Source organism: Dermacentor albipictus, chromosome 1 (assembly GCF_038994185.2).
Source record: "Dermacentor albipictus isolate Rhodes 1998 colony chromosome 1, USDA_Dalb.pri_finalv2, whole genome shotgun sequence".
Taxonomy (NCBI): Eukaryota; Metazoa; Arthropoda; class Arachnida; order Ixodida; family Ixodidae; genus Dermacentor; species Dermacentor albipictus.
In genome coordinates, this window is record NC_091821.1 from 107461860 (window position 1) to 107487143 (window position 25284).

A 25284-nucleotide genomic window follows, 5' to 3' on the forward strand; every position below is an offset into this window, starting at 1 on the left:
TGCCCCATATGTCAGCGCTGGTGAAATGCACTGATTGTACACCTTCCTTTTCAATGATAATGATAAGCTTCTAGTCAGGAGCTGACAATGCCTGCTGTATGCAATCCAACCCATTTTTATTCTTCTATGAATTTCCGTAAAATGGTGAACTTCGGAGATCACGCCTTGGCCTCCGGGGTGGCTCAGTGCCACTCGTCCACTACCATCATGGAATATCAAGTAGGGGGAGAAAATATTCTCCCGGAGGAAGTCACTCAGGAGCAGGGATGGCAAACCGCGGGTGCTGTAAGAGCTGGCGCCAAATCGCGGGAAGCTAACCCGAACACCATGGCAACGCCTTTGGCTCTCCATAGCGACAAGTCTAGCGGCGCAGCGCTGAAGACCAAGATTATTAGGGCAAGCCGAATGCCGGTTCTTCCCAAAGAAGACATGAAGATCGTTATTAGACCAAGAGGTGGGCTGAATATTTACAAAACTGGAGCGGCCACGGTGGCCGACGCAATACTTGCAGCCTCCGGCATCAGCCAGCACGAGCTCACATAGGACACTCTGTGCCCGAACTTACAGCAAAACATCATGGTGGCCAGCACTCCCAGAGGGGAGAATGTCGATCGATATGCCCACATCAAGCAAATCCAAATCTCAGGCAAGATCCATGAACTCTGCGCGTACGAGACAGCCCCGCACTCCACATGCAAGGGGGTCATACGTAGCATACTGTTACAAGACGACCCAGCGACGGTGGATGGCAAGAGTGTTAACCAGAACAACCCTCTTGAACTAGCAGCCAAGAGAATCGCTCAGACTGGGACCATCATCATCGCCTTTGACGGGCACCGGGTACCGAATTTCGTCAGGTACGAAACGCTCCTGACGAAATGTTCCCTATATCGAAAGCAAGTGGACGTATGCCACGCCTGCGGAAGACTCGGGCATCGTGCCGATGTCTGTCCAACACCGAGCGACATCGTCTGTCGGGGATGCAGCCTGCCCAATCCCAAGGAGCAGCATCAATGCACCCCAAAATGCAAGATCTGCGGCGGTCCGCACCTTACAGCCGGTAAAGAGTGTGCGCATAGATTCAAGACGCCGTACATTGTTCGCCGACGACGCTTCGAGCATGCCAGGAAGCAAGAGCAGCTCCTCACGCTGTCGATCGTTCGATCCGCAAGCCTCATCCAGCACCAACCTTAGGGGGCAGAAGACGCTTGCGCTCGAGAAGCCGCTCTACAAGCCGACGGGGCTCCAGAAGTCGCTCTACCTCGAGATCGTGACTCACATCGCCTTCTCCAGTGCACTCCAGCTCCAGAAGCTGCTCCAAATCCCGTACTGGGAGCGACTCATCCAACAGCTCACAATCGCAGACCCCCAACGGCGGTAAAGGCAAGTCCTCTCTAACATGGGCCGATAGGGCCCGTGGCAACCAAACGCAGGCGCCCAACTCTCAAGACTTGCACGACCCGCGTCTCACGAACGAGCTCGAAGAGCTTAGGCGTGCCAATGATAGTCTTAGGAAAGAAAACGCTCTGTTCAAGCAGGAAATCAGTCGGCTAGCCACCGAGATGGCGGAAATACGAAGATTGGCGCTCACACAGCCAGCTTCTCAGCCTGCCGCACGCTCTTCGGCCATGGACACAGTGGAAGCCCCTCCCAAGACGGTTGCAGTGAAGCGTCGTGCCCTGGATGACTCAAGGGGAGACGAGATGGTAGAACTCCTGTCTGATCTCAAGAATGCCATCTCCAACATACAGACAGGTCTCTCTCACGTACAAGAAATGATCGCGCAGCCTCAGCTGGGCCTGGTCGCCCTCAATGCTAGAATACTTAGGCTGGAGGGGACCAGCCAAGGATCTTTGCCAAGCAAAGAAACAGCACAAGTCCCAAAGTTGCACAGCGTCAATGCCTCCCCGACGGAGGGTGCCATTCTGAATGCGGCACTTTCGCAATCCATCCCCAAGTACAAACATGGATAATGGAATTAACGTCATAACAATGTGGCAGTGGAATTGCGCAGGGTTCGTTAGCAAACAGGCGACCCTGCGACAATACCTAAGAAGCGTAAAGGACAAGCCCCAAATAATCGCCTTGCAAGAAACGATCACATCATCACCTATCAAGCTCCCCGGTTTCCTGATGGTGGCTTCCACTGAAGGAGGAAGGGGGGGTCTCTACCCTGGTCAGTAAAAAGTTCACGTGCCTTCAGCAAGACCTTGGTCCCGCGGACAATGGGATCGAGTACGTCATGGCCGAACTCCTTGTCGACCCCCCCTAAGCAGCACTTAAGAAGAAACCATATCTTCATACTCAATATTTACTGCAGACCCAGCGTTCACAGAGCCAGGCCTGGTGGTATTCTCAAGAAGGCCATGCATTTGGCCGGCTGTCAGCCTCTACTCGTCATGGGGGATTTTAATGCCCAGCATCAGGCGTGGGGCTATTGTACCAATACGAAGAATGGTAGAGACATATGGGACGCGGCAACGGAGGAAGATCTTACGCTGATAACCGATAAAGACTTTCCAACCAGGAGAGGGAACTCGGTGTGCCGAGATACGACTCCGGATCTTACCTTTGTTAAGAACCTGGAAAACGTCAAGTGGACCAACACAGCCATGGACCTCGGTAGCAATTATGGCATCATTCAAGCGGTGATCAAGGCTGCCCGTAACAAAACGAGGACCTTTCGGTTCACTGACTGGGACTTGTTCCGAGCCAACCGCTCCGAGCGCGTCCTTAACGATGATATGGACCTAGACTCTTGGTGCGACGAGATAAAGAAGGATGCGGCTAGAGCCACCAAGGAGGGGACAATCGATCTGGAGGTGGACAGGATGGACCGTAGGCTGGCACATCTATTGGAAGCCAAGCAGGCACTGCTCGCGAGATGAAAGACTCAGCGCCATAACAGAAGACTACGCAAGAAAATTTCCGATATAAACAAGATGATAGAGGCTCATTGCAAGGTGCTATGCAAGCAGCAATGGGACAAGCTGTGCGACTCGGTGGAGGGCCAGCTCAAGAACGGTAAAAGCTGGGGTCTCCTTAGGCACCTACTGCATGATGGCAACACCAAGTCCAATCAGAAGAGAGCTTTGGCGAAAGCTGTCCATTTGGCCACCGACTCGACTCCAGATGAGGCGGTCACGGAGCACCTCACAGACAAGTACCTGGCGGCCATGCCGATCCGGTGCCCCCCCAGTTTCCCGAGTACGAAGGGCGTGATGTACCATCTATGGACGAGGATTTTATCGTGGCTGAGGTCAAGCGGGTTCTTGCATCCCTCAACGGCAGATCTGCCCCTGGGCCCGACGGGATCAACAACAAAATGCTCAAGCATCTCAATGACAATTCAATCGAGTTTTTTACGCACAAGAGGAATGATATCTGGTGCAGCGGCCTCATTCCCAAGAGCTGGAAAGCAGCCTACAAAGTACTCATACCGAAGCCAGGTAAGGCGCCGAGCATCGACAATCTAAGGCCGATCTCCCTGACGTCGTGCGTTGGGAAGATGGCCAAGCACGCCATGCTTAACCGCCTCACTGACCATCTCAATCTAACGAATGCTATACACACAACATGATTGGCTTTCGGTCGGGGCTTTCGACTCGGGACGCCATGAGACTGATCAAGCACCAGATCATTGACTCTACCTCCGCCGACACTAAGGCAATTCTCGGTTTGGATCTGGAAAACGCTTTTGACAACATGTCGCACGCCTTTATTCTCAAGAGCCTGACAGAGTGTAACGTCGGCAAACGGGCGTACAATTTCATGCGCTCTTTCCTTTCCTCAAGGTCCACTAGACTCAAGATTGACGAGTTTTTGACCCATGAAATCAAGCTTGGGCCAAAGGGAACACCTCAGGGGGCGGTGATCTCCCCAACACTGTTCAATATCTCGATACACCTGTCAAAGGCCTTGAACAATATTTCGAACATTAACCACACAATCTACGCGGATGACATCACCATCTGGTGCTCCAGCGGATATGAGGGTCAGGTCGAGGGCGCTTTGCAAGAGGCCATCGATGTGACGGAGTGGTATCTTATCCCCACCGCGCTAAGGTGCTCGCCCGCTAAATCCGAGCTCTTGCTCTAAAAGAAGAGGCCTAGAGGCGGTTTACACCGGTCCTGGAAGCCAGCAACAGAGAGCCACATTACATTATTCACCGGTAAGGGCTCCCCAGTACTGCGGGTAGACACTATCAGGGTCCTAGGAATGTTTATCGAGTCAAACGGGGCCAATGGAGCCGCCCTCAAATGCATTTGTTCCAAGACCGAAAGCGCCCTCGGCCTGATCCGAAGAATCGCCAACAGGTACCGTGGAATCAGGGAAGACAATCTGATCCGGATTATCCACGCCTCCGTGCTATGCCACCTCGCTTATTCAGGGGCTATGCACAACTGGCTCGTATCGGAGCGCAACAAGATCAATGCCCTAATCAGAAGAGTCTTCAAGCTTGCCCTCGGCCTTCCCATCCGAACACACACAAAAGACCTCCTCAATTTGGGTATTCACAACACATTCGAAGAAATCGTTGAAGCCCAAGAATTTTTCCAGTTTGTCAGACTCTCCAGTACCCCAGCGGGCCGAGCCATACTTGGCAAGCTGGGACGTAACCCCACGGTCGTCAGTCTCGACGCTGTTAAGCTGCCCAGCGACGTAAGATCCAAGATTTACATACACCGGATGCCACAAAATATGCATCCCACCTACAACGAAGGACGAAGACGGACCAGGGATAAAGCTCTGCTCACCAGTGCCCGTTTGAACAAAGACCGAACATGCTTCGTAGACGCTGCTTCATACGTTCAAGAAGAGGCCTTCTCCTCAGTGGTCATCGACTGTGATTCTAAAATCCTTAGCTGCGCTACCATCCGCACTTCTAATTCTAGCGTTGCAGAGCAGGTTGCTATTGCTCTTGCATTGACGGACAGTGTACATGACACGATTTATTCGGATTCCAAGGCCGCTGTCAGGGCCTTTCAGATGGGAATGGTGGCTCCCCAGGCCCTACGTATCATCCAAAGTGCCAAAGACATGAAACATCACTCTTTGGCCTGGTTCCCTGCGCACCTTGGAACCATTGAGGGTGCCTCGATCATCCCCAACGAGGAGGCACACTCGGCTGCACGAGGTTTGACTGACCGTGCGCTGCGCAACGCGTCCTCTCCTGGGCAACCCGAGCCTCTCTGCTCGTACAACGAAATCTGCAAATATAATTATCTGTCAAGAAGACTCCTACCTTTACCGCACTCCTCGCTGTGCAGGGCCCAGGCAGTCACTCTCAGACTTCTGCAAACAAGCACTTACCCGAGCCCTGCAGCGCTGCACACAATGTACCCCAAACGATTCCCAAGCCCGGTCTGCCCTCTGTGTGGTGATTATGCGGACTTCGAACATGTCCTGTGGGGCTGCGCCTCTGCCGGTCCCCCTTTCACCCAAGAGGAAATGATGAAGCTAATTAGGGCCCAAGATTAGACCTCTCAAATCCTGGCAGTCCAGAGGGCTCGCGAGAGGGTCGTCAGGTTTCACCTGATGGTCCCCGAGTGGGCCTAGCCAGGTGCATGGAGTTTACACGTCTATAGTGGACCAAATAAAGTTGTTTCAAATAAGTTGTTGCTCGCTCCCTCCCTCCCTCCCTCCCTCCCTCCCTCCCTCCCTCCCTCCCTCCCTCCCTCCCTCCCTCACTCACTCACTCACTCACTCACTCACTCACTCACTCACTCACTCACTCACTCACTCACTCACTCACTCACTCACTCACTCACTCACTCACTCACTCACTCACTCACTCACTCACTCTATGAATTTCCTTCTCATGATCAGGCTTCCCTGTGATTAATTGACCTAGGTAAACATACTCCATCATAGACTCTAGAGGCTGACTGGCAATCTTGAACTCTTGTTCCCTTGCCCGGCTATTCATCATTATCTTTGTCTTCTGCATATTAATCTTCAACCCCACTCTTACACTCTCTCTGTTAAGGTCCTGAATCATTTGTTGTAACTCGTCTGCATTGTTGCTGAACAGAACAATGTCATTGGCAAAAACCGAAGGTTGCTGAGATAATCACTGTTGATCCTTACTTCTAAGCCTTCCCAGTTTAATAGCTTGAATACTTCTTCCAAGCACGCAGTGAATAGCGTTGGAGAGATTGTGTCACCCTGTCTGACCCCTTTCTTTATAGGTATCTTCCTGCTTTTCTTGTGTAGAATTAAGGTAGATGTAGAACTTCTGTAGATATTTTCCAAGGTATTTACGTAAGCGTTCTGTACTCCTTGACTACGCAATGCCTCTATGACTGCTGGTATCTCTACTGAATCAAATAACTAGTGAGCAATTTATTAGTGTTCCAGTCACAATTTATTTTTAAAACAAATTATTCAGTTAAACCATGCAAGAAAATTAGCTTAGCGGGCCATCCGAGAACGCCTGTGCACACTTGAATATATCTCTTGATTTAACTCATCTTAAATAGAAAAGTGGTCCAATACATCAATAATTATTGTTTACAAGAAGCGTACCCGTAAAATACAGCAATTAAGGCTGCATGGCTGCAAACACAGAGAAACAAAAGAAAGAAATTAGGTGTTTTTTCAAACGCAAAGTTGTGAAACATTTTGAAGTATGATTTTATGCACTAAGCCTATTCCGCAACAACAGGCTCGACAGGTGTTATGTAAAGCGTACCAAGAGTTCCACAGAATGCTGAATAGGCATTGTTTATGAAGTTTCTTTTAACAGTGGTCCATCGCAGGTAGGGCAGACAGGCCTTTGTACTAATCAGATAATAATTGAGCATAAACGTTCGTGAACTGGTGGAACATCATCACACATTGTTGCACTGTCGTGATTGCAAGTGCACTGTAAAATTCGCAGGCAGTATAGTTTTGTTCACCCACAAGAGCAAAGGAACTCGCATTATGGTCGAGGCTCGGTACACCACAAATAGTGGTAGCATGTGCATAAGTCAGCCCTCCATAAATGTGAACAAATAGGAATTGCCCTATCTAAGCAGCTATCTTTCGCAAATGCCCGCACCAGCACTGCCATCCCTTGAGCATGTGCAGATAAGTTTTGTGTCTCCTTTTTTTTTCTGCCACTGTGCAACCTTTCAGTTGATAGTCGGCACTTGCGTGGTTTTTTTCGTTCTTTCTTAGGTCCATGCTTGCCTGCCTGCTTTCCAGTAACTATATACATTGAACTTACATGAGTCCTCTTTTCTGGCAACTTTTAAAACATACATATTGTCAAGGATAAAGCTCAATACATTGCAAGTGCACTGTAAAATTCGCAGGCAGTATAGTTTTGTTCACCCACAAGAGCAAAGGAACTCGCATTATGGTCGAGGCTCGGTACACCACAAATAGTGGTAGCATGTGCATAAGTCAGCCCTCCATAAATGTGAACAAATAGGAATTGCCCTGTCTAAGCAGCTATCTTTCGCAAATGCCCGCACCAGCACTGCCATCCCTTGAGCATGTGCAGATAAGTTTTGTGTCTCCTTTTTTTTTCTGCCACTGTGCAACCTTTCAGTTGATAGTCGGCACTTGTGTGGTTTTTTTCGTTCTTTCTTAGGTCCATGCTTGCCTGCCTGCTTTCCAGTAACTATATACATTGAACTTACATGAGTCCTCTTTTCTGGCAACTTTTAAAACATACATATTGTCAAGGATAAAGCTCAATACATGGTACAGAGAGCCAGACGAAATAGCATGAATGCTCTCTGTTTTGTGTGTGTCGGGCTGTTATTCTTGACAATTCTACACCAACTGGACTACACTTCTATACACTACTGAAATGCGAGCACTATGAGCGAATTCAACAAGGTTTTGTAGAAATACCAGACTTACAGTAAGAACACATCGGTTAAACAAAGGGCCCTTTGTAAGGAGTGGCAATGCTTCCTGAACCACTTCAACAACTTGCAGAGATCTACTGGCTGAACAAACAAAAAACTGTGTTTCAGTCAGGAAATGCAAACAAGCTTATTTGCCATCACTAATGTTATTATTTCCAATCAATATATCGAAGATGACTTGGTGGTACAGTCGACTCTCATTACAATGGACCCTGATAATCCGACAAAAAATGGCCGTTTTATCCGAAGTCTGTGATATCCGAAACGCTTCACTTCCGAAACTTTAGTAGTGATGTCTAATAACTTTGCAATATTGCAAAGAGTAAGTGAAGAACGTCCAAAGTAAAAAACCAAACAAAAAGTTGCAGTTTCACTCGAAAGACGAAGCATCGATTGCGATAGCAAATGAAGCAAGATAAGTGCGTCAACAGCAGCGAGCAAACTGACGTTTTGACTGACTGAACTAACGTGTTGTGGGCATTAAAATTACCCACAAGTATATAGGGTATCGGGACCTGATGTATGGGGTTATAGATATCAGTTGTTTTGAGGTGATAGTTTGGGTGTATATATATGGAACAGGCAGTTACTAACTTATTGAAGAGAACACCTCTGACACTGCCTCAAAGGGTGTCTATAAAGCCATGTGGCAACAAGCTACAGATTTGTCTGCAAGGATGGCTACACCGCCGCTCGAGGTGTTAGCCTCGTCACGGTCCTTTCGGAAGATGGTGTACTGACGAAGAAAGTTTGTGTTTCAGATGTGTCTCTTGAACACAAAGCAACTTTGGATTATGTTTGTGTAGGAGTTCTCTAATATCGTCAAGGTTATGAAGAAGTCCTCTAACATTCCATTGTAATATTTGTGTATCCATTATACTCATTGTGTTTAGTGCTGTGTGTTTAAGAGATGAAGATTAGTTCACGGGCCCTTTGGGATGCCGTGACGCGAGTTTTGTCTTTTTTGGAGTGATCGGGAGAGCCTCGCCTTTCCTTAGGCGCTGTTGGCACCGTCTTGCTGTTGGTTGTGTCCATCGCCTCTTGCGAGGTGCTGGTCACGTGCTCTTCCGAGCGCTTTGTTGGATGTGAAGGTCTCGGAATGCTGGATCAGACCTTTGAGGCCACTTGCCCGGAGGTGGATGGCCCCTTCTGCTGGGGTGGCGTAACTGCCGACTCACTGCTTGTGGGTCGGACAGCCGCCGGAAGCCTTTGTGCCGCTGCCCCTTGACACATCACATCAGCAAAAGTGTTCCTGGGCATGTAGGATACCCTGCATGCCTGTAGGCCTGCATGCCTCCTTAAAACTTATATTTTCCTTTGCTTTAATTGTTACAATTTCCTTTTCTTTTTTCCATGATAGGCACGACCCCGAATATGCAGCGTGCTCCCCATCACAGTTTACACAGTGGAGAGAGCTCTTGCAAGCTTCAGAGGTGTGGTCACGGGCACTATATTTTGCACAAGTTTGGCGGCCTCGGCAGCTCTGCGAACTGTGGCCAGAACGCCGGCATTTGAAACATCTGAGGGGATTTGGCACATATGGCCTAACACGGAGCTTAATGTACCCGGCCTCAATGGACTCGGGCAGGACACTTGAACCAAAGGTGAGTATTAGGTGCTTGGTTTCAATTTCTTTGCCATCCCACCTCATCTTAATTCTCTTGACATTGACAACATTCTGCTCACTGAAGCCCTCCAAGAGCTCAGCTTCTGTCAGTTGGAGCAAATCATCATCCGAGACGACGCCGCGGGTGGTGTTCAGAGTGCGGTGTGGAGTTACCGTCAATTGAACATCGCCAAATGACACTAAACTGGGCAACTTTTCGTATTGTTTCTGATCATGCAGCTCTAAGAGGAGATCACCACTTGCCATCCTTGATGCCTTGTAGCCTGGACCAAGGACATCAGTTAAAGACTTGGAAATTAGGAAAGGGGAGATTGTTCATACTTGTTTATCTGATTTTTCTGAGTGGATGACATGATACAGTGGGAAGTTCAGCCTTTGACGTCCAAAGAACTGGAACACATCTTCGGTGCGCCCTCTTTTCTGAGGGCGATCAGAAAGGGGAGGGAAGGAACTAGCCATAGACAAATGTAATTTTCGGCAACAACGCCAGCCGCCCATCGTGGAGCCCTACAAGGGGACACTACAGGGACTTTAAAAACAGGTCCTGGAAATGTCAGCTGTTAGTTACTACTATAACCGAATATGAAATAACCTAGGTTGGCTACTCACACAAGGTTAACCCTTGCTGCCTGGAAAAATTAGAAGTAAGCGGAAGCTAGGAGAAGACAGGAAAGATGAAAAGTGAGCGAAAGACAAAGGCTGGAGGGAGAGAGAGAGACAGGAAAAGGCAACTACCGATTTCCCCCGAGTGAGTCAGTCCGGGGATGCTGTCTACATGAGGCCGAGGCCAAAGGGGTGTGTTGCCTCCGCCGAGGAGCCTTAAAGGCCCTGACACTCAGCATCAGCTCAACCCCCAGGATCCCCTTTTCCACGGACACGGTAAGCCACGCACGGTTAAACGCTGGAGGGTCCTACCCTTGTGTGCTGAGGTACGTGGTGTCGCAACACACCAAACGCCTGCTCACGCAGACGACCTTGCGAGGCTATTGAGCATTTGATAGGATATATAAACACTACCTGCGGGTGAGCACACGTGCACACACACGCATTACTTGTTGCTACCCCCCCCCGGACTTACTCAGACTAGCCCCTCATGGCTAGAGAAGTGTCTGTTTCCACAACAGTGCATGAAGCAAATCTTGTTTGGGGACACAGCAACCAAATCTTGCTGTTCAGAGACTCAGCAGCATTTTGGGGTGTACCCTGAATACAGCAAAACAACAGCTTTTTGCTTGTCAGCTTCTTATGGATAGGAAGCATACTCTTCACCTGAGCCCTGGCGAAAAGTGGAGAATAAGCTGGTGCTAACACAGCCAGGGCTAGTGCTTACTTTTGCTTACACCAGGAAAGCTCAACATCTGGCTGAAACTGGTGGGATTAAAAAAAATTGTGGGATCAATTAAATAATTAAGCTCCTATGGCTACCATGACAGGATATTTATTTTTGCTGTCTTCTGGTTGTAATTTTGCAACTAATTTTTTAAAAATTTATTCTTAAAAGAAAAATTTGGTTTTTCAATTTGTATCTCCTCTGAAATGGACATGCATTTAGCATAAACGTGCTTCAATTCCACAATGAAATGTGCACATTAAAATAACAATTAAAGGGTACATTGCTTTTTTCTATTTGGCTACTTGTGATTTGTTATGCAAGTAATGTATAAATGTCTGCCTCTCCAAGTAATCCAGCTGGAATACCAGAATTGTGCTACCTAATGTTAAACCACCTGCTCAAGAAAGAAAGAAAGAAAGAAAGAAAGAAAGAAAGAAAGAAAGAAAGAAAGAGGCGTTACAGTGTGATATGCAGTGATAAAAAAATTACTTGTGAACTTCGGACTATCGGTTACTGGTGCACTCTCAGAGGTGCATGCACTTACTCATCACTAACATAAAATTCCAGTACTTACATTCCTACAACTCTAATAACAGGTCTGTTAGTCAGGCTCTTGCTTTTCTCCATTACATAGCACAACGAAAAAAATTAAACGTTTTCAGTTGAACTGTACAGAAACAACACACAACCAACTTTTAAAAATGTAGTAGCTACACATCATGAAGCACTGTCAAACCATCGATGTTGTGTAGTGCAAAAATAGACAATATCAAACACTGATTCCCCAAAAGCTAGTTCTGTAAAAATGGCTGCTTTCTCAGCGATTTTTGTGGTACACATTAACTCTACTCATGAGAAATTGGTTATAAATACCAGCATTGGCTGTGGCCTGCAAGTGTTGACAGTGTAATGGCAGGCATTGTAGCACAGTGAAGCACAGTAGTTTAGTTAGGATCATGTGAGAATGCCTTGCCTTGTCATTATAGCAAAAGCAAGCAGGAAAACAAGTATCTGATACCAAACTGCACTGTTACTATGTTTTCCTTTCTTTATGCTGTTAATTATGACTTATCACTCTGCTCAGACATTTATATGAGTACATCAATGGGAAGAAGTTGTGTATGAGTAGATCCTAATATGGTGGCTTACCATGTAGTGGCGCCATGTCACATGCATGTCAATGAAGAGTATGGAAAACTGGGTGAGTTCGTATTGATTCATGGCAAATAAGCAAAAGCAACAGCACACTGAAAACGAAGTCGAAGCACTTGTGTTGTGTCCATATCTTACTTCATCTTCGCTTTCCCCATCAAAAGATGGGGAAGACGTTGAGGACTGAATCAGCCTGTACAAATGTGTCAGCACCAATAACAGGTGGGACCCTACTATCATGCTGGCCAACATTGTATTTTACCTCGGTAGGACACCTTGAGTATGGTTTAAAACACACAAAGACAAGCTCACCAGTTCGGATATGCTCAAACAAAAACCGCGAGGCTTGTTCGGCAATCCTTATGGTCACTAACTTGCAGCGAAGAAGGCGTTATCCAGTCAACAGAGCCCTACATCATGTACATTCAAGATGTCTTGGTTCTGTGCCGCAAAGTTGATGCACACACAAATGAGCCAGACAAGGTTTCCCACATTCTGAAAGGTATTGCCAATGATGCCTTCAACTTGCTGGTCTTCAACAATGTGACGACAGTGGATGCAGTTATCAAAAAGTGCCGCCGTCTGGAACTTGCAAAAAGCTGACATATCAACCAACAGTTTGGCTGCCTACCAAACACCGCGGCGACATCTTCCCGTGTTGAAGGCCCCCCGTTCCAACAACATTGACGATGTTACACAGAGATCGTCCGACAAGAGATTGAGGCCACCTATCCGGCTGCCTTCAAATCCAGCTCCCTCAACACGCCTGCAGTCACAGTTTCCATGATTCAGGCAGTTGTACGCCAGGAGTTCAACAACATGGGTTTTCACTCCATCTGTGCGGCCCATCCCCCTGACACCCACCCGGATTCTTCGATTCCACGCCATCCCACATCTTATTATTCCCCACGTTTCTACAACCCGTCTGAATGGCGCATTGCTGATGACAAGCCCATTTGTTTTCACTGCCGTCGAATCGGGCACATTTCTCGTCACTGTCGCAGTCGCTGGAGTTTCCTGGCCCAGACCACCTATACTGGCTCCTCTCGCCTAAGCCGCTGTTCTCGTCCCTATACCGCATGCTCTAACAATGCCACCACTGAACCTCCTGCATAGAACCGGCCCTATTCACGGTCCCCTTTGCCCCAACGCTGACAACCTCTCTCGCGCCCCAGCCCCGTCACTCATATGCCCGGACTCTCTATGGGTGCTTGCAGCCGGAAAACTAGACAATGCAGCACCTTGAGGTGATGCTGCATTGGCCCCAAAGCAGCCAAATCCTCTACTGACGCTGCCCACTCATATGAACCTTCTTGGCGTACAAGTTGACGGTCTTCCTGTATCTGCTCTTATAGACACTGTTGCGCATTTATCTGTTATGAGTGCTGCCCTTCGGAACTGCCTGAAGAAAATATGACACCCGCCCCGACTCCTGTTGTCCGCATCACGGACTGTGAGACAGCTTCCGTAATTGGTATGTGTGCTGCCCGAGTCTCCGTCGCTGATTGCTCTACAATCGTTCTCTACACCTTCATTGCCCACTGTCTCCATGACATTATTCTCAGCCTGGACTTCCTCTCTGCGCATTCTGCTCTGATAGAATGTTGAGCCCGTGCTCTCCACTTTGACCTGCCTGTCCTGGACCCCGCTGAACCACCCACTTGTTGCCTCAATTCCACTGACTTTATTTGCTTGCCATTTTCAGCACTGACTTATGTTGACTTTGTGTCATCACCACCAAAGCCCGACAGTCACTACATCCCGACTCCCATGCAAGACGTTCTCCTTCCACACGGTATCATGGTACCTCATACAGTTTTATTTACAGTAGATCCCGGATATATCGAACTCAAAGAGGATCGCGAAATAGTTCAATATATGGATAATTCAAAACAGAAAATATGCATGTCAAAAGCTTCTCTAACAACTCCACACATCTCAAGGCAGTTTCCCGATGTCATGACTAACGGGAACTTGCCAGTCTGTGCCCCCAAGGCGCGTAAAAAAACAAAAACACAGTGTGATGACCAGAGCACTTTATTTCGGAAAAAAGAAATCTGTGACCTTTGCTTGCTTTTTCTTCTGCACCATCAAGTTCATTAAGCTGTCCTCAAGCTTGTTGACAGTGTCCTAATGAGAAAGGTCAGCTCCTTCCATTGTGCCACAACAGTGGCGAATGACGCTGAAAGCTGATGCAAGTTCAGCTGCAATGCATGGTGGTTGGTCCTCTTCGTCGGAACCTTCGCTGCTGCTCGAGTCTGCGTCCTCGTCACCCATGATGTCAGCCATAATCTCTGCATCGTACTCGGGGTGTTGCGAGGAATTACGAACGCCGTGGCGACTGACGACTTTTTTTCACCAGCCTCCACCCGTCGAATGATGTCCGCCTTTGTTGAAAAATCCAAATTCTTGCATTTTTTCGTGGCCATGGCTCCGGAACACGTGCCAAAAGCGGAAAAAAAAACGTACTGCACCACATGAGTCTCAAACCTTCGCGTTGGCCTCGTGAATAAAAGAAACAAAGCGAATCGAAAGACGCACCACTCCGCGTCTCCGCCCTACCACAAGCCCAAGCTGCACTGACCTCGTTCATATCGCTGCGCCAGTGGTGTCAGTCAACCACAACACAGGAAACGGGCACTTGCGGTCAGCGTGGTTTCTCCCTCCTGCTTCCCTTTCACACCCAATCGCACTCCGAGTGCTCCTTGTCATGTGCCTTTTACCCACACGCCCCTTTCTCAGAGTACGGGGCAGCGCACGTGAGATCGCGGGAACATAGCGAGAGCTTCATGAGGAGAAGCGTACTTGCGGGGGTGGGATGCAATGGGAGAAATGCACTTGCAGGGGTGGGGTATGGTGGGAGAAGCGCACTTGCCGGAGCGCAGCTGAGCATGGAGTTCGACACATTGATATGCTGGTGCACGGGAGTTCTATATATGCGAACAATAGCGCTATACTTTTACATGGGATTACCAAGGGGGTTTTCCAACTGTTCGATATAAGCAATAATTCGATATATACAGGATCGACTGTACATAGGCGTTGCCGCACCACTAACTGGCATTTGCTGGAAAGCAACAAATCAGCGATCGGGGACCCCTAAATTCTTTCGTTGTACAGGCAAATTCGTTGTAGTGGTCTTAGTTGTACAGGCATCAACAATACATATGGATGGATGGATGAAAAACTTTATTAATCAACAATACATATGAAATATATTTCATATGTATCAACAATACATATGAAATATATTAATTCAGCCAGGATATGATCAATCACTATACTATAGGACATTTTGTTGTAGAGGCGATCAACTGTATTAAGCTAAGCTGGATAGGTAAATTACAGTTTTGAAGTAAGAGAAATATCATTATTACTGTGTATGGAGGTTTGATAAACCAAGAAAGACACCAAATCAAAAGATGTGTGGTTGCACTATCTTTTTACATGCCAGCTTCCCTTAGCATCATAAATTTTGACAGTGTCTGCTCAAGACTGGCCAATGTTTTGCCAATGTTTTTGCTTATTACACTGCATACTACTCAACCTGGCAAGTTTTAAAAATATATTTTGAAAAACAAATTTAAATGGGCCAGAAATTAGAAAATACCTTCAAATATATGGTATCACAGTGAATTACCGCTGCTGCTGTTTGGGCATGAAATTATAAAGAGGAGGTCTCACCCTTAATTTTTCTGCTAGAAGTCAACCTCTCTCTACCAAATAAATTAAAAAAAAATACATTTTGAAGGAATGCTTTATGCATCAAAACTGACTTAGCAGTGCTCTTAAGTGTCCTTTTAAAATCACATTTAATATACACCCTAAGCTACATAAAATATTGATACTTTGGCAAAGGTACACAGCAATCAAACAACATGAGTACTACAAGTGACTTTTTTGTCTTTTTTCTCTTTTTTTGATAACTCTGTATTTCATGCCTGTAGTTGAAAGTGAACTTTTGCAATTAACTTATACACATTAAATTCTGCAAAATGGCAAGACTACAGTGATTATATGCTAGAAGTAATATGCATACCAAGTAGAATTAATTGCTCACAGCACCTATTATATTTGTGAATTGTGCATGCCTGGTTTAAGAAAATAAAAAAAAATTTGATAATTTACACTTCTGGACTTTGAAATTTGGTGTCAGTACTTCTATAAGCGGTCCAGTTAAAAAAGTCACATAAATACAGGGAGCATGCAGACGCATCTCACCGAGAGTGTGCAGGCGGAAGAGTCTTCCCAACTCATAGGGGAGCACTCGCAGATGGTTGTGGTTCAAATGCAGTTGACGCAGCATCACCAAATCACCCAATTCAGCTGGCAGAGAACGCAGCTTGTTGCAGCTCAGATCCAGGTGAGTCAATCCTGCTAGTTGGGCAATGCCTGGTGGTAGACGTGACAGGCAATTGTCATTCAGGTACAGGCAGCGCAAGTGTGACAGGTTCCAAAGCGCAGGGCTCAGGTTACGGATGATCCCTGCAACAAAACCATTGGTACACTAAGGGAAAGGGCAACTAGCAATAAAAGAACTACAAGTGCTACAAAAAAACAGACTTAACACGCAGTACAGATTATTTCGCTGCAAGAAAAATAACAGAAGCATAATGCTACATAGACTTCTAGTATTACATGTCGTTCAGAGTGCTAAAAGTCAACACCAAGGAGAAGAGTGAGAGAGAGAGAGAGAAAAAGAAAAGAGGCAAGTTGATAAAAAGCTTATTGCTAAAGCATTCACTACCTTTACGGGTCACTTCTGCTGAAGTGATCTTGGAGTCATCAGAATAGTGAACAGCACACGTCTAAACATGTGATCTACTTCAACATTTCGTGTTGCTGGAAATACTAAATGCAGTCACGACTGAACACCACATGTACAGGCTACAAATGTAATTACTGGTACAAATTCGCAATGCATGGGAAACCCATGACGCAAAAAACACACCTCTTCTTTGTCAAGCAAATGCACGGTAAACAAACATCTGGTTCTCTTCAATGTGAATCCCACGAAATAATTGAAGAAGATGTGGTATATGCAGTTTCTGGTCAGAATTGTTATTATTATGACGAGATAAAATAGAGAAAATTGAATGTTTTATTTTGAAGTGGAAGTTGAGGCTTTTGGAACTGACTAAAATAAGGATGTTTGAAAATTTTAATACAATTGAGCACTTTCTGGTAAAATAAAGGAAAAAAAAAAGAAAGTGGAAATGACAGGTATGGTGCCAGTGTAAAGACTGGCTGGCTACACTGTACTGGGTAAAAGGGTTGGAAGATTAGAGACCAGATCTTTAAAAAAAAAATCCCATTTCATGGTACTCAATGTTGGTTTAATCAGCATGAAATAACACTGCATGACTTTGCAGAGACATAATGGATAAAGTTTACATTCTATGTTACATTCTATGTCTAGGTGCAGCGGTGGCGTAGAGGTAGAACACCCGCCTCGCGTGCAAGCGGTTCGTGGTTCGAATCCCGGTGCCGGCAATTTTCCACCGGCTTAAAAAAAAAAGTCCGCGTGTTGATAAAATTGCATAAACAGGCCTGGAGTGTGGCCTGATCCCGGTGACCAGAACTGGTAATGCACTCCCTCACCAGAGCAGGATTGGCCACCCTGGTGCAGTACTTGGCCACAACCTCCTAGTACATGACCGGGGTTGCTGGAGAAGTATAAGAGAGGCCTTTGCCCTGCAGTGGGCGTAACCAGGCTGATGATGACTTTGCAGAGACATAATGGATAAAGTTTACATTCTATGTTTTAAAGGTTCTAAAAGCAGGCATGCTCCTCCACCCCCTCCTCCCTACCCATTACTCTGTCAGGGGCAAGTTGCACATATTGCAGTTCATATTGCAGAGATCTATTTTTCTTTCTGAGCATGCAAAAGTTGCCCTAAGCTTACTTAAAGAAATCCCACGAGGCTCAAGAGCACTGCATAGGAATACAGAGAGACCATGGTCATCAGTTTCGTAGAAGAAAAGGAGACACTCCAGCCTTGAGCATAGTGCTCAATATTTTCCTCACCTGTTATCTCCAACTCTGGCCAGTAAGATTTCTTGCCTGCAGCCACATCTTCAGGGCACATGATGGTGTGTGACCTGCGTATAGGGTTGTAGTCATGCTTTTCTTTATCCTTGTCCCTGCAACCTGTCCTCGACATGGGTGGACCTGAAAGAAAAAATGAGAAAATGCATAAGTTTAAAAACAGCTCAGAACATGCAGCACTAGCAGGTGAGTTTTAGAATAATGTAGGTACATCTGAGTTTGCACTTCAAGCATTGCATTGAGGGCCTGAACCTGTATACACCAGTGTTTAGTGCAATGCTGTGAAAAGCATCACATTAGAGAGTTTTAGCTTGCCCGGTGTTCCAGCAAACAAATGTGGACTGGGCGTTTTACCAGATGGGCAGGTGGCGTGAATGTGAGCAGCTTGACAAGGTGCTGTCACCTGGTGGCACAGAGCTCAACCAGACAAACACAGAGCTAGCACTGCATCAACAATGTATATTCTACTTCACTGCTTATGTAAATTTTCGGCAGCGGCAAATCGTGACACAATTACACCTCTGCAAAAACTTATGCCAGCAGCAAAAATGAATACACTTGGTTACTGCAACATTAGCTCTGTGTTTGTCTGGTTGAGCTATGCACCACCAGGTGACTGCACCACTCCAGCTGCTCACATTTACACCTACCCCTCTCCGGTAAAATGCCCAGTCCACCTGCATTAACCGGAGAACCGAACAAGATAAACTCTCTAATATCTTCAGTGCAAATGATCATTGAAACATATGCAACTGGCTGTAGCATGTCACTGTGAGCATAAAGAGAGCAACCTAAATTCCTGCACGGGCTGCTGTGCATGTATATAAGCAATGAAATGTGGCCTGTTTATACAATACACATTCGGCCTATGCCCACTAAGAAGAGTGCAATGCTAACACATGCAACATGCTCATAGTTGCTCATACATGCAGCAACGAAACTTACTTTTTAATAACACTGCAACATTCTCCAAAACAAGGCCCAACAGAGAGAAACCAATAAATTAAAAAAGAAAAGCAACCTACAACTAGCAGATAAAAAGTAAGATCAAGTGGTATGTGACAGTTTCACTATTGTTACAATGTAATAACTTCCATTTGTATCATTAATCAACAAACATTATTTACACAATCTATTTAACATGAATGCCATTTTCTATACACATACTACTCCAATTAACCACAAACATTCGAGGAAGGCCTTACAGCAACATACTTGCATCATTCTCAACACAAAGAAGGGAGATTGGATTGGTTATCAAGGAAGATTTTGATCCATTCTACTAATAATTGAGAAATCGTCCAAGTTTTTTATGCACCATAGGTATGCAGCCATGTTTTTAGCAGTTTTACTTGCCAAATGCAAGCTGCAAAAAGGAAATACCACTGTTTATAGGAAGAAATAGAAAGCCTAGTACATGAAAGAACTGTCACCAAAACACTCTAGTTCCATCTGAAAGAAAACAACATAATGCCTCAGGCATGCTACTGAAGGTCAAGTATGATGGTGGCTGTACACAGGTGTCCCCATAAAATGAAACGTTTCCAGCAGAAAGCACTGACAAGGACAGAAAGGGAGGACACACACAATGGTGTGTGCATCATCTTTCGTCGTGTGGGAGGTCGCACGCGCTGGTGGCACCAGCACGTGTCCTCCACCCTTTCTGTCCTTGTCAGTGCTTTCTGCTGGAAACCTTTCAGCTATGCACAACCAACGAGCGCAGGCAAACACTATTCTGAAATTCCCCTTAGATCTTCCCTGCCTTTTTCATATATACACTTTCCACTTCCCAAAGAATATCTTTCTAGAGAGCCATAACAAGACTTACTGTTAGGCTAGTTGGTTCATAGTATAAAGTAAATTTAAAGGAGTACAAGAAAAGACACAACAAGTGTGGTGTCTAGTCCTTTTCCATGTCCATGTTATCCTTTGCGCTCCTTTAAATTTACTTATAGAAGAGAACCATGCCCACTCAACTTGCAACCTTTGCTCAGCAAATGAGTACTGATGACAGACCATTTGCATAGTGGCTTATCAATGACAAACATTTGAAAATCACTGGGTCCACACATTAGTGATTAAATCAATTTCATGGACATCTGAGAGCTCACGACAGCATGCAAGAGGGGACAGAGAGCACTGATCTTGGTTACAAATATCACATTTTACCAAATTCTTAGTGACTATCCTGATACCTAAGGGTCTCTAAACACGTTCAAACATTCTGAATGAAGTTCAGTGGGTAAAATTTGAATGAACATTTTGTTTGAAAATTTTGGATGAATGAATGCAGTGTGGTATTATTACTATTTGCGGGGAGCCCTCACAATATCGCCGACAAGACCACCATTATTCTTGATCAGTTGAGGAGACATAAATCGTACTTCTGCGATTCTGAATTCTTTATCTCCTAATTGATCAAAAATTGAAATGTAGCAATGAATAAATTAAAGTTCTTTCATCGTGACGGTGCATCCATCCTTGAAGGAAAAACTAGGCACAGCGCAGTACCTTGTATCCGATAGTTGCTCATTGCAGACAGCCATATTGCTCCAAAGGAAGCAATAATTTTGACCAACTTCCTTTCAATTGAGATTAGGAGATTAGGTGCAGTTTTGATAAGTCAATGAGGGCCAGAAGCATGCAACAACCATGTATACATTTGCTTCATGCTAGATGCAGCCAGTGCAGTGCTAAATTTTAGCTTGAATGGTTCTATCATGATGGCCACAGAATAAATTTTCCTTGTGAAGGGAGGCTTTATGCATTATTTATCACAGTTGTAGGAGCTCATCACCTATAGAAGTGTGAGCGGCCAGAAGGAAAGCTTTAAAATTTGCTTATTAGCGAGATGACATGCTAGGTATGAGTATGTCTCACAGAAAGAATGCACGCAGCTGTGAGTGAACTGAAGCACTCAATAGCATCAAAATGCTGTAACTGCATAAACTTACCTATTCTACATAATCTTGTGAGAACATGTTCCCTAATGAATGTCCTGTAACCACAAGTATAAAACAGATTTTTGTGCTGCGAGTCATTTAGACCTATTTTATCCCAAGCATTGCTACGCAGTGATGCATGACTACATTACACATTTCAGTTTATGCTGACTGGAATAACTACTAGGGAATCTCCAGCATTGAAATAGTAAACATTGTAAAGCTGTTATGGCTTTACCTGCAAGGTAACTGAGATTGTACTTATAAGAGAAGTGCTGTCACGACACATGTTCAGAACAAAATATTGATCTTGGCACTCATACCTGCACGGTATGCATTATATGTAAGTATGTAGCACGCATGTTACACTTTGTGTGCATTCAAATATGATTGATGAAAGCAAAATTGTACACGAGTGGTTAAGCTTAACCATACAGCTATGCTCGACTCTGGAGCTAAATCTGTATCCACGCCACTTGTGCCACGGCTTTAAGTAACAAGTTGTATATATGGCTAGTTTGTTGGATGTGAAGTCTACCACAAATTATGCTATCCTGTCTACATTCTAAAAAGGTGATTTGGCAATGACAGTGTCTTGGTTTGTTTGGTAAAAAATTAAGAGCAATTTGCATCTGCACACCTGGCCTTAGGCACAGTAGGTGAGGCCAGGCTGATGTCACCAACTGCCAGCAGATAAGCAAAACAAGTAACATGAACAGTGGGGATAAGGTGGCTCTGTTGGTAAATAGTGACACCAGTCTGATTGGACTCACTCTCTCGAAAACTGAAAGCGAAAATAGCCATAGTTTTCCAATTAGCCACATAAACCAGGCAACTATGGGTGCCAAACACTTCATTTTATAACATAGACAACCAAACCACACCTCAGTGTGAAATTGCAGTGCTTAAAAACCAATGGCAAATGCAAATTGTCATTTTCAATTTGCCATAGCAAATATGCCAGTCAGTGAACTGTTCATTTTCACAAAACAGGTGTACATCCGGATAAATAGCACAGATTCTTGAAGTTAAATTATACAAACTGATGCTCAAACTGATGCTAGCATACGCTGTACTTTGGTTGCACTGTGATCAAGATTTCTTGGTTGAAAATCTCAAATAGTTGCTTGAAACAATGTCAAAACCAGTAGAAAATGTCCCACAGAAACGCTTTTAAAAGCAGACGATTTATCCTTGTTGCTTGTTAGATTCAGCCAGATGGTGTTAAGTGTTGCATTGATGCATGATGAGAAAAGATGTACAAGTGCTTGAAATGGCAATAAATCAGTGCACACACGGTGCTCGAATTGCAATGTCAGCAGCTTTAGTTCATGCTTCTTGCCTTACAAGAACAAATTTTCATCTCCTCCCTTCTCATGAAGGTTCTCTTATGGAATGCTTATATGTTTAAAATACATTCTTCAAATTTAAAACTTCAATTTAGCTGTAGCTGGTGTCACCATATATACATTTTTCAAACTAAACCCATGTAACAGGTAATTTCTTGTACATCTATTATTTAGGCACAAATGTGCAAAAATATAGCAGCCTAAGCACTGAAGCACTGAAGAAAGAATAAACCATAAGCACTGAAGAAAGAATAAACCAGTCTTTAATGGAAGTGAGTGCAATAGATTTCCTGAAGCGAGAACAGGTGGTTCTTTTCACACTTTACAAATGAGCTTCTCAAACTATGCAAGAATAAACATGTGCAGAAGCTTTAGTATACAAGCAATAATCATTTGCTTTGTTCTGGACCCAAGTGTGAGTAAGGTTTGGCACCAAAAAATAAATACTCTTGCCAATGAAAGCCAAACGTGTGACTCCCAACACCAAACCAATGTTTGCCATTTTCTTACTGCTATCAAAGAAGTGATCGGGCAGAACTCCCCTTATATAGTTCTGATAGCGTGTATCACAAATAATAAATGCTTTATTCACCCATGCAATGATCAAGGAATCAATTATAAGCTCAGATGCTCAATGTAACTAAATGCTAGAAAAAAATGGGGCACTATGTAAAGCATGCCCAGCAGAAAATCAATCAAACCTTAAGACACATAAAGGCATGTATGTACAGTCAGCCAAAGAAGTTTATGGGACATGAGATTTGTGAAAAAGCTGAATCCCTGCGAAGCCTAAGCACATAGCCTCAAATTCAAAGTTTAAGGGTGAAATACCCTTGGGGCCTACACAGGGATCCACTAAATTGGAAATGTCATGCCTTAACAAAGTAGAAATTCACGTCAGGAATGCATGTTAGGCAAGCTTTTGTGGCAGACTATATGTTTAGCCAGGGTAAAGCTAAAGGATTTTTCATAGCCATCAACCCTGACACCCACCTGAATAATAATGCATGCACATTCCAAACAGAGAGTATTTGCACTTATTACTATGGCTGAATTCTATTGACAATACAGCGACGCATTCTTATTTGTAAATAAACTAAATCAGAACCACTTAGAATAATAGAATACATAATGTGCACAGCACAATGCATTCTCTTTCCCTTGTGCTCATATTCAATACCTCTGAATAAATAAATTGTGCATAGCACGCAAATTATATGCTTTTTATCAAGGTGGTGACAATCTTGGGGAAGTGCCAGGTTTAAATGCCCCTTATATCCCCCCAAAATAAAAATATGGCACTTTCTTGCATTTAATTGAAAAGATCAAACCAAATTTTATAGGACAGTTTTGCTATTTAACTTGTGCTGCTGTTGTGGCAGTTTGACAAATGTTCGATTCAGTTGTTTGGGTGTCTGCCATTTGAGATACGCAATGGTTGCAACTAAAGCTCAGATTGTGAGGTAGAATAACCCACCTGTCAATTAATATACCTTCCCTTTATTTTTGTTCCATAACATCTTTAGTGTCAACAAAGTCAAACAGCCATCCTTTCTCATAAATCTATTGCTCTTTAATCAATCAATTAATTCATTCTGTATTCTAACAAAAACACCACATGCACGCTGATGCAGTGTCATCACCATGACACTCAGGAGCACTTTTTTTGAGCTGAAGTGTGTCATAACAAGTCAGCTTTCACATTTTGTATATAGCCTATTAACTTAAATTTGTTATATAAGAATATTTAGCATACATACTTTTCATGTGCATAGAATGCAATGATCCATATATTCTTCCCATTTTACAAACACATGCAGTTAAGTTCGCTTATAACAATACCAATTTAAACAATGTATTCAATATAACAATAAAAATGCAGCACTGTCACATTGTGCTCTATGGTAAGATAAACCACTTACTCCAGTGCTTTCAAGTTCAAGGTCATAACAAAAAAGTATCCGGAAGAAAATAAAACTGGGTTGAAGTATAAGTCGGCAGGAAGAAAAAAATAAAACTGGGTTGCATGTTTCAAATGATAACACTATGCCATCTATACATGTGTATGTGCCGCATGCTGCTCCCCCCTTGAAACCTCAATTGACTGCTTCAAACGTGAAAGCAAGGTGAAGATCTTGACATCCCCACATCCTCTCTGATCTCCCTTGAGACCCACCTTTTCCAGTCATGCCACGTTAATGAACAGAAGGTAATGAAACATACATCCTGGCAGTTGTAAAGGTCCTAGCATCCCTTTTTAGTGAGCCTTGTGTAGTAAGCATGCTTTCACAATGCGACTGCGGCATGTGCCAGACATTCGACTCTCATGGTTCATTCGACAACCTCTCCGGAGAGCTTGTAAAACAATGGATGAACCTGCAACACCTCCACTTCAATGCATAGCACAACAGTTGGTGAAGAGAAAGTGCATACCAATACCACCTCGGGAAATAAAGCACAGCTTCATCAGAGATCATAACAAGGGCAAGAAGACGTGCAAGTTCATGTGGAGTTATCTCTCGCAACCGATGATCTTAATTATTATATTTTCTGCGAGCAAACTGCTTGAAAATCAGAACATCATGGACAGAGGAAGCAAAAAAAAAAGAAAAATCGGCAGAGCGAAAAAAATTGGCAGCATTGCTTGAAGGGCTAAGCATTGACTGTAACAGTAGGGCTTAGCGTTGCGCAGGCCGATGTGACATACGCTGGTACGCCAAACATTTCTGGCATCATTATTTAACATGCCGTGTGGGGCCTGTTATCACATCGCACAGGCACTGCCAGTAAGGAGTCGCGCCAGTAAAATTTAATCACTTTCAGGTTTGAGCATTTATATTGTTTTGTGCTTTTAATATTTAATAGCCTCAGAAGATTTGAGATGAAAGGCATGTGCTGTGAATGTTATCTTTCATGACATTAGTTTGTGGGCTGCCATTCTCTTATTTTGAAGACTAATTTAGCCAA

The 25284-nt window shown here is 44.6% G+C and overlaps 1 protein-coding gene across 12 annotated transcripts in view; it reads right to left on the reverse strand.

The window, feature by feature from the left end:
* Positions 1–25284, reverse strand: part of twin (CCR4-NOT transcription complex subunit 6-like twin) — a 309342-nt gene that overhangs the window by 264188 nt on the left and 19870 nt on the right. For 9 of the 12 annotated variants that reach the window (XM_070524425.1, XM_070524421.1, XM_070524443.1 and 6 more), the window contains exons 2-3: positions 18006–18149; positions 16199–16462 (exon numbers count right to left, since the gene is read on the reverse strand). In XM_070524425.1, the coding sequence (XP_070380526.1) occupies positions 16199–16462; positions 18006–18141 (400 nt within the window). In that variant the 5' untranslated portion in view covers positions 18142–18149. Of the gene's footprint in view, positions 1–16198; positions 16463–18005; positions 18150–20980; positions 21025–25284 lie in introns of those variants that run through there. The other 3 variants (XM_070524434.1, XM_070524445.1, XM_070524444.1) reach the window with 2 other exon arrangements.